The sequence below is a fragment of the Muntiacus reevesi genome, chromosome 15, assembly GCF_963930625.1.
Source record: "Muntiacus reevesi chromosome 15, mMunRee1.1, whole genome shotgun sequence".
Classification (NCBI taxonomy): Eukaryota; Metazoa; Chordata; class Mammalia; order Artiodactyla; family Cervidae; genus Muntiacus; species Muntiacus reevesi.
The window spans coordinates 57,582,496-57,597,679 of NC_089263.1; the positions used below are offsets into that span (position 1 = coordinate 57,582,496).

The following is a 15,184-nucleotide window of genomic DNA, read 5'->3' on the forward strand; positions in this document are numbered from 1 at the left end:
AGACTTGGGTTTGGTCCCGGGTTTGGGAAGATCCACTGGAGGAGGAAATGGCAACCCACTCTGGTATTCTTGCTTGGAAAACTCCATGGACAGAGAAGCCTGGTGGGCTACAGTCCATGGATTGCAAACAGTTGGACACAACAGTGAGTTCCACTCCACCCCTATGCTTAAATGTGTGGAGAGCCCTGGTGGAAAATGACAAAGCTTTTGGACATCAAATACTCATGTGTCCAGTCCACCACTATTCTAAGTTCCAGTGTCTACATATTGTTCATAATCAAGCATCAGGGTGTTACCAAAACCCTCCACCCCCAGCCCCCAGCCACCGCTCATGGGCTGCTCTACCCCAGCCAGAGGCAGTTGGGGAGAAAGGAAAATGACTTCCTTCCACAAGGACTTAAGCTAAATAGTACTGCTTTATCTGAAATCATGAGAGGGCCTGGTCCATTAAAAAAAAAAATCAAAATAATGCTATTTACAGCAATACGGATGGACCTAGAGAATATCATACTACGTGAAGTGAGTTAGAGAAAGACTGTATCACTTACATGACATAGGCTTTTTTATAAGCCTAAAAAATGTAAATGAATTTATTTACAAAATAGAAATAGATTCACAGACACAGAAAAGAAACTTACGGTTATGGATTAGTTGGGGGTAGATAAGAGTTCAGGGTTAACACGTACACACTATTATATATAAACTAGGTGAACGCCAAGGGTCTACTGTATAGCATAGGTCTTGTAATAGCCTCCATACTCACGGTCTTGTAATAACCTATAATGGAAAAGATTCTGAAAGAAAGAGTGTATAGATACAGATTTTGTTTTATTTGTAGTTGCTAAGAGTGTCCAGCTCTTTGCAACCCCATGGACAGTAGCCTGCCAGGCTCTTCTGTCCATGGGATTTCCCAACCAAGACTACTAGAGTGGGTTGCCATTTCCTTCTCCAGGGATTTTCCAGACCAGGGCATCAAACCTGCATTTCCTGCATCTCCTACATTGGCAGGCGGATTCTCTACCGCTGAGTCACCAAGGAAGACATGTAGGTATAGATAGATACAACCGAATCACTTTGCTATACACCTGAGGCTAGCATAACACTGAAAGTTAGCTATACTTCAATTTTTAAAAAAGATTTTAAAAAACAGAGAGGCCTTGCCTTCTGATTCAGGCCTCCCAGTCCATTCCCCATGAAGCCAGAGGAGAGATAGTGGGGACCACAGGCCAGACAGCCAGGCTTCCAGAACTGGACTCTGCCCCACGGCTTCATTCCATGATTCTGAGCAAATGGGAAGTGTGCTTCCCTTCCCTTATCTATAAAAACAGCTGCTAGCATCTACCTCCTGATGGTAAGAATTCAGTGTATGTGTGTGTTAGTTGCTCAGTCATGTCTGCCTCTTTGCAAGCCCAGGGACTGTAGCCTGCCAGGGGATCTTCCCAACCCAGGGATCGAACCCGGTCTCCTGCTTTGAAGGTGGATTCCTTACCATCTGAGCCACCAGGAATTATTCACTAAAGTCCATGAATTGTTCCCATTCATGCCCTGGTGGCTCAGTCGGTAAAGAATCTGCCTGCAATGCAAGAGACATGTGTTCCATCCCTGGGTCAGAACGATCCCCTGGAGGAGGAAATGGCAATCCACTCCAGTATTCTTGCCTGGAGAATCCCATGGACAAAGGAGCCTTTAGGGTTACAGTCCATGAGGGTCGCAAAGAGTAGGACAACAGCTAAGCTACTAAAACACCACCATGTCAGCTATAATTACTAGTATCACAAGCCCTCCTAAAGATGGAAGCACACCGCTGCAGGCCAGGAAATTGGAAGGGGCTGGACTGTGAGGTGGATTGTGAGGAAGTCGGATGGCTGGAGGGGGGTGGCCAGGAGCAGAGACTAGCTGGGGCAGTGAGGCATCAGAGGGGGCGCCCCCGGTGTAAAGTCGCTTCTTGAAAGAGGAGTCACTTCAAGCCCGGCTGGTGATGAAACCTGCACAGCATTTTAACACGTTCTGCATGCATCCTAGTAACCACTCCGCTTTTTGGCCCCACAGCCCTAAATGAAGAAAGCAGCCATTTCGAAAAGCGGAAGGTGTTTATTTTGGTCTCCACAGTGATGACCTGGGCGCGGTCCAAACCCCTGGACCCGGTAAGTAGTGCGCTAGCTTTTCTTTTATGCAGCATTTTGGCCTCCGTACCTTGTCATCTGCACGTGGAGAGAGCTTTCTACAGTTTTCAATGTGCTTACACTCCGGAACTCTGCCCCTTAATAAGCCCTCTGCAGCGTTCATGGATGGGGAAGCCTGGCGTGCTGCATGTTAGCCTGGAGTTGCAAACAGTCGGACACGACTGAGTGATTGAACTGAAAATTCATGGGCTCCAAGCCACTCCACTCCAAGGGGCCACATTGTTTTACAAGCCCCTGAGAAAGAAGAGGAAAACGCTGCCTGTTCAACTATAACAAACCTTTTCACTTTTTATTTTAAATGTATTAAAAGCATGCTCTTTTAGACTTACCTATACCTATATTTTTGTCGTGTATATTCCCATGCATACATTTAAAGGGAAAATATAAGCAAAATACAGGGGTTCTAGTATTCCCCAAACTTCTTCAAACTCAGTTCAGGGCCTTCCCTGATGGTGCAGTGGCTAAGACTCCACACTCCACACCCCCAGGGGTTTGATCCCTGGGGTGGTGCAGTGGTGAAGAATCAGCCTGCCAATGCAGGAGACCAAGGAGATTCAGGTTCGATCCCTGGGTAGAGAAGATCCCCTGGAGGAGGAAATGGCAACCGACTCCAGTATTCTTGCCTGGGAAATCCCATGGATGGAGGAGCCTGGCAGGCTACAGTCTGTGGAGTTGGGCTACAGTCTGTGGGGTTGCAAAGACTCAGACATGACTGAGTGACCGAGCACACACTTTCTTATAGAGCTGATATCATCGATTTGTCCGCTGACATCAGATTTCCATCTGCGGCTCTGTCTCCACGGCCCTGTGCCTGTGAACTGCCTTTTCATCCCAGAGCTGAATCACACTATAATCTTTGAAAAGACATCCTAAAAGGCAATTAGACCAACATGCGTAGTACCTAAGTCAGTATAAAGATGATGTGTGCTCAAGGTGACCCCAAGGTGACCCAGGGTCCAACAAGGACGGCACAGCGGATGCTTCCTGGCTGAGCACATTGTGATAAGCCAGTGATGACGGGACACGTTCCAATTTCAGAGATGTCAAAATGGGGAAGGAAAAGGGCGCATGTTAGACTCAATGGAATGCTTTATTTATAACAAGGACGTACTTAAGCATTTATCACACTTCTTGCATCAGAGGTCATTTTTCTGTTTAATTCGCTCTCCCGCAGTGGACGCAGAGATCCTCGAGGGCAGGAACCGGAGGGTTTCTGTCCCTTTCTTGTGAATCTCACTCACCTCCTCCGCTTGGTTGCCATCACCTCAAGGAGCAGAACTTTCACTTTATTCTGTTGAAGTTCCAACCCTCAGAGTGTCTAGTAAAGCGTCCGCTACAAAACACTGAGTCATTGGGTCACTTGACTGGCTGATCATTTCACTGGCCTGATTGATTGTCTTCACTCCTTCAGTTATTAACAAACTCATACAGACTTAAGCAAAATGGGGATTTATTAACTCATAACTGGGTAGTCAGACAATGGCCTTCAGATACAGCTGTATCTAGGGGCTTAAAGAGTGCTCAGAACTAACCTACTCTTTCTCTCCCTTCAATTGCTTCTTTTCTCCTCTAGGCTTATTCTCAGTTAAGCTCTCCACTCCTTCTGTCCCCGAGGAGCTCCCAGGCTTGTATCTCTAGAGCTTGACATCTCTTCTCCCTTTACGCCATGTCCCTCCCCAGATCTGGAATATGCCGTTCTTCCAGGACTTATGTCACAGGCCTAACCATGAACCAGTCACTGTGACCGGGGGAAGGCTGAACATTGATTGACCAGACCTGGGATCATGTACCCACTTCTAGAGGCAGGAATGATCAGCCTCCTGAACTAAATAGGCCGAGTGGGGAAGAGATGGTTCCTCCAAAGAAAATATGGGGAAGTGGCTCCAGTGTTAGCTTCTGTCTCCCTTTGGCATGTTCCCATCCTCTCGCCATGGTTTTTTTTTTAAACAATTTTTTGTTGTTCTTCAGTCACTCAGTCATGTCCGACTCTTTGCAACCCCATGGACTTCACCTTCACCATCTCCCAGAGCTTGCTCAAGCTCATGTCCTCTGAGTCGATGATGCCATCCAGCCATCTCATCCTCTGTCGCCCCCTTCTCCTCTTGCCCTCAATCTTCCCCGGCATCAGGGTCTTTTTCAATGAGTCGGCTCTTTACATCAAGTGGGCAAAGTATTGGAGCTTCAGCTTCAGCATCAGTCCTTCCAATGGTTATTCAGGATTGATTTCCTTTAGGATTGACTGGTTTGATCTCCTTGCTGTCCAAGGGACTCTCAAGAGTCTTCTCCATCACCACAACTTGAAAGCATAAATTATTCAGCTCTCTCATAAATTATTCAGTCTTTTTTATGGTCCAACTCTCACATCCATACATTATTACTGGAGAAACCACATCTTTGACTATATGGACCCTTGTCAGCTAAGTGCTCTATGCTTTTCAACATGCCGTCTAGGTTTGTCATAGATTTTCTTCCGAGGAGTAAGCATCTTATAATTTCATGGCTGCAGTCACAGTCCACAGTGATTTTTGAGCCCAAGAAAATAAAATCTGCTGCTGTTTCCTCGTTTTCTCCATCTATTTGCCCTGAGGTGATGGGACCAGGTGCCATGATCTTAGTTTTTTGAATGTTGAGTTTTAAACCAGCTTTATCATTCTCCTCTTTCACCTTTCTCCTCTTTCATCAAGAGGGTCTTTAGTTCCTCTTTGCATTCTGCCATTTGAGTGGTATTATCTGCATATCTGAGGCTGTTGATATTTCTCCCAACAGTCTTGACTGCAGCTTGAGCGTCACCCACTCCGGCATTTCTCATTATGTACTCTGCATATAAGGTAAAAAAGCAGGGTGACAATATACAGCCTTGACATACTCCTTTCTCATTTTGAACCAGTCCATTGTTCCAAGTCCAGTTCTATCCAGTCACATGACCACACCCAACTGCAAGGAAGCCTGGGAGACGCCGTCTAGCTCTGTCCAGGAAGTCAGCTGAGTCCAGGCTCCTCTGGGAAAGTCTCATCCCTAATGAAGGGAGACTTAAGCAAGATGCACCGTTCGTCCCTCTGAGGATGTTGTCGTGCCTGGATGTGACACCTGAAACTGCTGCTGACAGTCTTCTGTGAGCCTGAAAAGGAAGACCACACCCCGAGGGAGACAGACTTATAAAAGGCATCCAAAAGGCAGAGAAGACGCCCATCACACGACACCTGAAGGCGCTCGATTTGGGGATGTTACTCATGGGAACTAATGCCTTCTCACTTTTGAGGCCATTTTGAGTTCCAGTTTTTGTTATTTGTAGCCGAAAACACCTAAACAAACACAAGACTGCCTTTAGTTCAGTTCAGTTCAGTTCAGTCGCTCAGTCATGTCCGACTCTTTGTGACCCCATGGACTGCAGCACACCAGGCCTCCCTGTCCATCACCAACTCTCAGAGTTTACTCAAACTCATGTCCATTGAGTGGGTGATGCCATCCAACCATCTCACCTTCTGTCGTCCCCTTCTCCTCCTGCCTTCAATCTTTCCCAACATTAGGGTCTTTTCCAATGAGTCTGCTCTTCCCATCAGGTGGCCAAAATATTGGAGTTTCAACTTCAACATCAGTCCTTCCAATGAACACCCAGGACCGATCTCCTTTAGGATGGACTGGTTGGATCTCCTTGCAGTCCAAGGGACTCTCAGGAGTCTTCTCCAACACCACAGTTCAAAAGTATCAATTCTTCTGCATTCAGCTTTTTTTATGGTACAGTTAAGATAGTTTTAATACAAAAGGATAAGTAGAATAGAATATTTTCATTTGTAAATATTATACAATTTCAATAAGTTGGAGAATCTTAATATACCCGGGTTTTATCCATAGTATCTGTTTTAGAAGTGGCCCAGCAGTTAAGACCCCATCTTCTGATGCAGTGGGCACAGTTTTGATCCCTGGTTGCAGAACTAAGGTCCCACATGCCATGGGGTGCAGCCAAAAATTTAAAAATAGTAGTAAAAGTATAGCTATGTATTTGTTTTTTTATACTGAGTGAAGAGGGGGACCAGAGATGACACTGGCTTAACCAGCCAGAAGAGCAGATGGGCTGTCTCATCACACATACTGATCGGGTGGGAGAAAGAAAATAATGACCAGGGGGAAAAGAGTCCAGCGAGTGATCCACAGGAGTCAAACACAATGACCAACTAAAAAGAGGTTCCCACAGAGTCTTACCGGACAACAGGTTCAGCCAAAGTCCTTGAAGAAAAGGGAGATGACTGTACAGTCAGTTCTCCGCTTCCTAAGAAGATGAGGCCTATCAGTAATTGTAATGAGGTGTTAATAAGGCAGGCGGTTTCGGAAAATGGCAACACACATCAATACACAACAATAAAAGAGTCTTGGTTTTATGCCGACAATACGGCAACTCATCACTTACTGGAAAAGTGACTGATGCAAATGGTTGCAAGAGACTAGAGCCTGTATGAAAGATGCAAGTTTAAAAGACATTTTATTTAACCCACTGAAAAATAAAAAAAATAATAAAAAAAAAAAGACATTTTATTTGTCATTTGTTTGTAACGTGTGAAATTTCAGGGCTAGAGGGAACACAGCCCCGCGATCGGTAGCGACATTTTGAAATGTACAAACCAGATCTCAGTCCCAACCAGAAACTGGAGATGACAGCCCGAAGCCTGCAGCCCAGGATTGGCTAGACCTTCTGGGCCCAAGTGCCCGTATGGACCAGAGAGGGTGGCCCAGTCTGTCTCAGAATGCAGAGGAGACACTGACTGGCTGTCCAGACCTGTGACCGGAGAACCAGGTCACGTGGAATGTAACTGTTTGTGTCACAAGGCCCAGCCGAGGGCATTGGGCAGCCAGTCGCAGCGAGCAGGAAGGTCAGTTAGGCAGGCTGGCCACCGTGTCATAGTCATCAGGACCAGAGAGACGCCGGGTCTCAGTCCATCCTGAAGGCAAAGCTGATTATAGATCCGCTGTGAGGAGGATTGCCAGATGTAGCTAACAAAAATGCAGGACACCCAGATAAATTTGAATTTCAGATAAACTGCAAATAACGTGTCTCGTAAGTGTATCTCATGCGCAAAGACATACTCATACTTGGAAAAATATGTATTTGTTTATCTGGCATTCAAATTTAGCTGGGTGTCCTCTATTTTATCTGGCAATCCTACATATGAATGACTGGATATATTTAATAGGTCAGCTAATTAGATAACGTGTATTCATTGAGTATCTACTGTGGACACAGAATTGGGACTAACTGGATCTTCCCCCCAAAACTCATTCTTTCTCAGTCTTTCTCCCAGTAGCGTCACCACCATGTCCGTTGCTCACCTTCTGTCCCTTCTGTCCATCAGTCACTTCATCAGTCAATTCTGTTAATTCCGCATCCAAGATGTCTCCTAAATCCATCGTGTTCTCTTTGTATCTGCGAGCTACCAGGATGGCCTCGGAACTGGCAGCTGCCGTCACATCCTTCCAATGCAGTCTCCAACAAACAGCCTAAGTGATCTTGTTCAAATATGATTCAGATCATGCTATTGTCGTTGTTTTTCAGTCACTAAGTCATGTCTTTGCAACCCCATGGACTGCAGCATGCCAGGCTTCCCTGTCTACTATCTCCTGGAGTTTGCTCAAGTTCATGTCCATTAAGTTGGTGATGTTATCGTCCTGCTTAAAATGCTGAAAATCCTCCCATGCCTTCTCATGCCTTCAGAATGAATCTGAACTCCCCCACCCTGGTCCACAAGCCCTGGCCGCCTGGCACTGCCTACCTCCTGCTCTCCCAATCCCCAGCTTGGCTCCAGTCATTTCAGCCCTTCTTCCCATTTCTCAAACCTGCCATCAATTGTTCTGCCTCAGGGGTCTCATCCTTGAGATGAGGCAAAGGACTTCTGCCTCTCTGATTAATTTTGGGTAAACCCCGGACTCGGATGCTTTGGACTGGTTATTTATCTTAGAGCAATGTGGTGTGATTGGAAGGCTTCTGATTAGACTGTATTTTTTGAAATCCTGGGATTTTCCTGGAGGTCCAGTGGTTAAGACTCTGTGCTTCCATGGCACGGGGCACTGGTTCAATCCCCGATCAGGGAACTAAGATCCCATATGCTGTGCAGCTCGGACAAAAAAAAAAAAAATCAGAAATCCTACTCCAAGTAGGACCTCTAAATCTGCATGGATTGGGGAGAAATCTGTACCATGGGTTTCAGTTTCTCTGTTTGTTCTACAGGAAGTTTTTGTTGAACTGTCCCTCCGAGGGACTCTGTAGGAGCGTGAGTCGTGGAGAGACAGTGGACTGTCGAGAAATAGTTTCCATTCCTGATTCTTAGGACAAACTGATATCCTATCTGATGAAGCCAGTTTGTAAAGCCTAAGACAGAAACTCGCAACAGGGTGTGTTCTTATTAACATGGGATTGACTTGAGGGAAAGAGGCAGTGTGGAAAAGAAGAAGAAGAAGATGAAGAAAAAAGAAAGCCTCACAATTTAGATTTTAAAAAATGCAACCGCAGGGGACTTCCCTGGTGGTTCAGTGGGTGTGAGTCTGCCTGCCAATGCAGGAGACGCGAGTCTGATCCCTGGTTCAGGAAGATTCCCCATGATGAGGAGCAACTAAGCCTGTGTATCACAATGACTGAGCCCATATGCACTAGAGTCTGTGTTCCTCAACGAGAGAAGCCGCGGCAATGGGAAGCCCGTGTACCCAAGCCAGGGAGTAGCCCCCGCTCGCTGCAACTAGGGAAAAGTCCACGAAGCATAGCAGACCCAGCCCAGCCAAAAATAAATAAATAAGTAAAATTAAAAGAATAAATGAAAGTACACACATTTCAAAGACTATTAACAAATGAGTTTTTTAAATGTCTTTATGGAATCACGTCTCTATAGTAAAAGAAGACGTTTAAATTTTAAAATTTTGTTTAGATGAAGTGTAAATGATAGAATTTGGGGAAGTCCTTCTGGTGGCTCAGAGGTTAAAGCGTCTGCCTCCAATGCGGGAGATCCGGGTTCGATCCCTGGGTTGGGAAGATCCCCTGGAGAAGGAAATGGTAACCCACTCCAGTATTCTTGCCTGGAGAAACCCATGGACAGAGGAGCCTGGTGGGCTACAGTCCATGGCGTCACAAAGAGTCAGACACGACTGAGCGACTTCACTTCACTTTGGTGGTTCATTGGTTGGACTCAGCACTCTCACTACCAGGGGCCTGGGTTTGATCTCTGATTGGGGAACTGAAATCTCTCAAGCTTCGAGATGTGGTCAGGAAAAAAAAAAAGGATAGAATTTGACTAGCTGAAACATTTTCAAGAAAGTTAAGTCACTGTAGAAATAAGCAGTAGTTTTTAGAATACTTTGAGCTTAAAGGAAAGTTTTTTTCTTCTTTTCCACACTGCCTCTTTCCCTCAAGTCAATTCCATGTTAATAACATACCCTATGCAAGTTTCTGTCTTAGGCTTCATAAACTGGCTTCATCAGATAGGATATCAGTCTGTCCTAAGAATCAGGAATGAAAAATATTTCCTGACAGTCCAGTGAGCAGTTCATCACTTGGTCTCTCCACAATTCACGCTCCTACACAGTCCTTCGGAGGGACAGTTCATCAATTCTTCCTGGAGAATCAAAGGGATAAACTGAAATCCATGGTACAGATTTCCCTAACATCTTGGGGCTTAGAGGTTTCCATCATGCTAACGCATGGACTCTGGCCTTTTTTCTCTCGTAGGATGACTCTGAGGTCCCATTTACTGAAGAGGATTATCGAAGAAGAAAGCAACATCCTAATTTTCTGGACCACATAAATGCTGAAAAAATGGTTCTCAAATTTGGGAAAAACGTAAGTCTCAAGTAGTAGAACCTTTTGAGTAGGAAAAGCTCTTTTGGAGGAAGCTTGCAATGCGCCTGGTCAGGACCATTCCACTTGCTCCTCATACATCATCTTAGCTGGCTCCCTATCTCTGCATTTAGGTCCCACGTCCTTCACTCACAGACCTCCAAGCTTCAGGCTCCCTCAGAGAGGCAGTGCCCTGGACCAAGTTCTGGTCCAGTCCCCTAAGATGGAAGCCTTGTATGGGGTCCCCAGCAGAGCCCAGTGAAGATCCAAAGGGTTCGTTGGTCCAGAAGAGGCAAATAACTCAAGAGAGGGAATGTATGTGTGCGTGCTTGCAAGGTCTTCGTTCCCCAATTAGAGATTGAACCCTGTCCCTTGGCAGTGAAAGTACCAAATCCTAATCTCTGGATTTTCAGGGAATTCCCTCCAAGATGAAGTTTATATGCACTTTTCAGAGTAGCTGTAAGAAATAAATGAGATGGAGTCTGGGAAAAGGGAAAATGCAGTTTCCTCTTCCTCTTTCCCACTTTGGGGCTTCCCAGGGTCAACGGTAAAGAATCTGCCTGCCAATGCAGGGGACGTGGTTTCTGTCCCTGGGTCGGGAAGATCCTCTGAAGAAGGAAATAACAGCCTACTCCCGTATTCTTGCCTGGGAAATCCCATGGACAGAGGAGCCTGATGGGCTACAGTCCATGGGGTCACAAAAGAGTCAGACACGACTTCACCAGCCGCGCCCCCTGCATTAGAAGCGTAGAGTTTTAGCCACACAGGGAAAGCCCTGTGTACCTATTATTCTCATTTCACAAATTGCAGACATTGTGGGAAAGAGGTGTCAAGTGCTAGGGAGCTGTGATTCAAACCTGGATCCATCAGACACCAAAGCCTGTGGGTTCTGTTATTTTTTTCCTGACTCCAAAACTCCACCATCCAATAGAGTTGATCTTGACACATCTATGTCACTGATCGTTGACATACCTCTGGAATTCACGTAAACAAAGATAATAGCTTATTAGCCTTCACTTGCAGAAAATTTATCATGTTGAAATCCATACATTGTAAAATTTTTAAATTTCTCCATATTTATCAAAATATATGACAGGGATACCTTGGTGATGAATAAGTAGTAGCAAGCTAAAAATTGACAACTTGCTTACCATGTACCAGGTACTATGCCAGATGTATTACTTACAGTACCTCATGTAATCCTCATATACCTCATAGGTAATCCTCACAATTTTGTGAATTAAGTGATATTATCATTAGCCTCATTTAACGTACGTGGCATTTATATAGAACCCCCAAACCTCTAAGTTTCCACCCATTCCTATTTTCCCAGTCACGAGACCTTCAGTAGCGATAGGTAATTATAGTTCTAAGACGACACCTAGTGGTCGCAGAAGATATTACAGCAGGAACTCCGTTCCCAAAACTGTGCTACTAGTAAATTTTTTTCTTTTTTACTTTGGCAATACAAACACTGTGAATATGAAATATTTGAAGAAAAAAAAAAATGAGATTAGGGATTCTAATCCATTTTCTGTCCATTAACTTATGATCTTAGCCAAGTCATTCAACTTTTGGAGTTAAATAATATAAAAGGGTTTATGCTAGACAATCTAAATTTCTTCCAGCTTCAAACCCTATATCGATATTATATTAAACCTGTCCCAATATAAATCCATGATTTCTTTTTTTTCCATTTATTTTTATTAGTTGGAGGCCAACCATTTCACAACATTGTAGTGGGTTTTGTCATACATTGACATGAATCAGCCATGGAGTTACACGTATTCCCCATCCCGATCCCCCCTCCCACCTCCCTCTCCACCCGACTCCTCTGGGTCCTCCCAGTGCACCAGGCCCGAGCACTTGTCTCATGCATCTCACCTGGGCTGGTGATCTGTTTCACCATAGATAATATACATGCTGTTCTTTCGAAACATCCCACCCTCACCTTCTCCCACAGAGTTCAAAAGTCTGTTCTGTACTTCTGTGTCTCTTTTTCTGTTTTGCATATAGGGTTATCGTTACCATCTTTCTAAATTCCATATATATGTGTTAGTATACTGTAATGTTCTTTATCTTTCTGGCTTACTTCACTCTGTATAATGGGCTCCAGTTTCATCCATCTCATTAGAACTGATTCAAATGAATTCTTTTTAACGGCTGAGTAACATTCCATGGTGTATATGTATCACAGCTTCCTTATCCATTCATCTGCTGATGGGCATCTAGGTTGCTTCCATGTCCTGGCTATTATAAACAGTGCTGCGATGAACATTGGGGTGCACGTGTCTCTTTCAGATCTGGTTTCCTCGGTGTGTATGCCCAGAAGTGGTATTGCTGGGTCATATGGCAGTTCTATTTCCAGGTTTTTGAGAAATCTCCACACTGTTTTCCATAGTGGCTGTACTAGTTTGCATTCCCACCAACAGTGTAAGAGGGTTCCCTTTTCTCCACACCCTCTCCAGCATTTATTGCTTGTAGACTTTTGGATAGCAGCCATCCTGACTGGAGTGTAATGGTATTGGAAATAGAAGCAAAAATAAACAAATGGGACCTAATGAAACTTAAAAGCTTTTGCACAACAAAGGAAACTATAAGCAAGGTGAAAAGACAGCCCTCAGATTGGGAGAAAATAATAGCAAATGAAGCAACAGACAAAGGATTAATCTCAAAAATATACGAGCAACTCCTGAAGCTCAACTCCAGAGAAATAAATGACCCAATCAAAAAATGGGCCAAAGAACTAAACAGACATTTCTCCAAAGAAGACATACAGATGGCTAACAAACACATGAAAAGATGCTCAACATCACTCATTATCAGAGAAATGCAAATCAAAACCTCAATGAGGTACCATTACACTCCAGTCAGCATGGTTTCTTGATCACTTATGTCTAAATCACTGGTTGAGAAGGCATGATCACACATGCAAAAATAATGGGTGTGAGTGTGAGTCACTCAGTCATGCCCGACTCTTTGCGACCCCGTAGACTGCAGCCCACCGGGGTCCTCTGTCCATGGGGTTTGCCAGGCAAGGATACTGGAGTGGGTTGCCATTTCTTCTCCAGGGGATCGTCCCAACCCAGAGATCAAACCCAGGTCTCCTGCTCTGCAAGCAGATTCTTTACCTACTGAGCTACGAGGGAAGCTCTTATTGGATGTGAACGACAATCTAAAATGGAAAAATAAGGGAATTGGTGGTGGCCCAGTGTTTAGGACTCTGCATTTTCACTTCAGGGGCCATGGGTTCAATCCCTGGTCAGGGAACTACGATCCGGAGTGCCTGTGCAGTGTAACCATAAATAAATAAATAAAACGGAGAAACAGCATCATCTGAATATCTTTTTTTTTTATTGTAAAAACATGACATATGGCCCATGCTGTAAATGAGACAATAAAATTTAGTTTTAAAGATCTATTTTTTTTATCCCAAGTTTTCTTTTTAAATTTTTTCTTAATTAAAGTAGTGGTGATATACAATGTCATGCCAATCTCTGCTCTACAGTAAAGAGACTCAGTTATACACATACATGCATTCATTTTATTATATATTTTTCCATCATGGTTTATCACAAGATATTGAATACAGTTCCCTGTGCTATACAGTAGGACCTGTTGTTACCCATTCTAAATGTAACAGTTTATATCTACCAACCCCAAACTCCCAGTACAGCCCTCTCTCTTCCCTCCTCGTCAATCCCAGTCTATTCTATATGTTTGTGAGCCTGTTTCTGTTGTATAGATAAGTTCGTTTGTGTCATATTTTAGATTCTATGTGTAAGTGATATCATACGGTATTTGTCTTTCTCTTTCTGACTTACTTCACCGAGTATGATCATCTCTAGCTGCAAATGGCATTATTTAGTTCTTTTTTAGGGCTGAGTAGTATTCCATTGTGTATATGTACCACATCTTTATCCATTCCTCTGTTAATTATCCCAAGCTTTGTTAATCACTCTTTTCTGAACAATTAGTGAGATAAGGTTGATCTGGCCAATTTGTTCATCCTAATAACTCTTCTTTAACCTAGCGTTTTTCATCAAGTAGATAGACCCTTGGAAAGAATCTCATAACTCACATCTGTTCAGATCCTACTGTGTAGCAGGCACTGTGGGTAGGAGCTGGTCTCACAGCCATGAACAGAACAGATGTGATCACTGCGTTCCTGGGGCTGGTTGTCCAGTATTTATCTACTGTCATCATGCTGGCAGCCCTCACATTCATAGTTACAAGCTATACCATAAACACAGGACTGAGGACCAATGTAGCATTCTGAGGCAAGTTCATAGGCTGGCCAATCCTTTAGGAGCTTTTCTGTTATCATGTTCCCTCCAAAAACCCAGGGGACCCAGTCACCTTGCCCTTGCCTTGACTATCCACTGGTCCAGAAGTACAGGAACGTAGATGAATCACAATTCCCTGGTTGCTCAGTTGGTAAAGAATCCGCCTGCAACGCAAGAGACCCCGGTTGCATTCCTGGGTGGGGAAGATCTGCTGGAGAAGGGATAGGCTACCTACTCCAGTATTCTTGGACTTCCCTTGTGGCTCAGCTGGTAAAGAATCTGCCTGCAATGCGGGAGACCTGGGTTCGATCCCTGGGTTGGGAAGATCCCCTGGCGAAGGGAATGGCTACCCACTCCAGTATTCTATCCTGGAAAATTTCATGGACTCGCAAAGAGTCAGATGGGACTGAACAGCTTTCACTTTTCACAAAGTTCACCCAGAGACCCCAGTTCTCTCATACTGGTGGCGGTGGTGGTGGGGTGTTCCCATCTCTACTTGGGTTCCATCATCATTTAACGAGTCTCTTCAATTTACCAACATCCAACCTCCCCAGATCAAATCTCAGTGGTGATAGCGTGGGGGGTGTCTGTAGTGATAATTGTACTTCAGACACCAGTGAGCATGCTCTAATTGGCTGAAGGATTAGCAAGAAGAGGCCAGGCACACACAATATGTTAGGAGTTTTTGAAAGAGGTGATGAGATTTACTAAACTGCTCATTTAAAAAAAAAATCACTAAAATAATCTGATTCACTGTGATTTATAATAATACATTTAGGTTTTCTTTTGTATTTTATCTAATAGGTCAGAAAATTCACCACTTACGTAGTGGCTGCCGGACTTCAGTATGGAATGGAAGGAGGCATCTTGCATGCTTTTTTTAAGGTATGACTTTTCTATAA

At 44.3% G+C, this 15,184-nt stretch overlaps 1 protein-coding gene across 5 annotated transcripts in view; it reads left to right on the forward strand.

Annotated features, from left to right (window-relative positions):
• Positions 1-15,184, forward strand: part of AK7 (adenylate kinase 7) — a 63,353-nt gene that overhangs the window by 19,003 nt on the left and 29,166 nt on the right. For all 5 annotated transcript variants that reach the window (XM_065906311.1, XM_065906313.1, XM_065906315.1 and 2 more), the window contains exons 4-6: positions 2,050-2,144; positions 9,889-9,999; positions 15,087-15,167. In XM_065906311.1, coding sequence (XP_065762383.1) covers positions 2,050-2,144; positions 9,889-9,999; positions 15,087-15,167 — 287 coding nt within the window. The remainder of the gene's footprint in view (positions 1-2,049; positions 2,145-9,888; positions 10,000-15,086; positions 15,168-15,184) is intronic.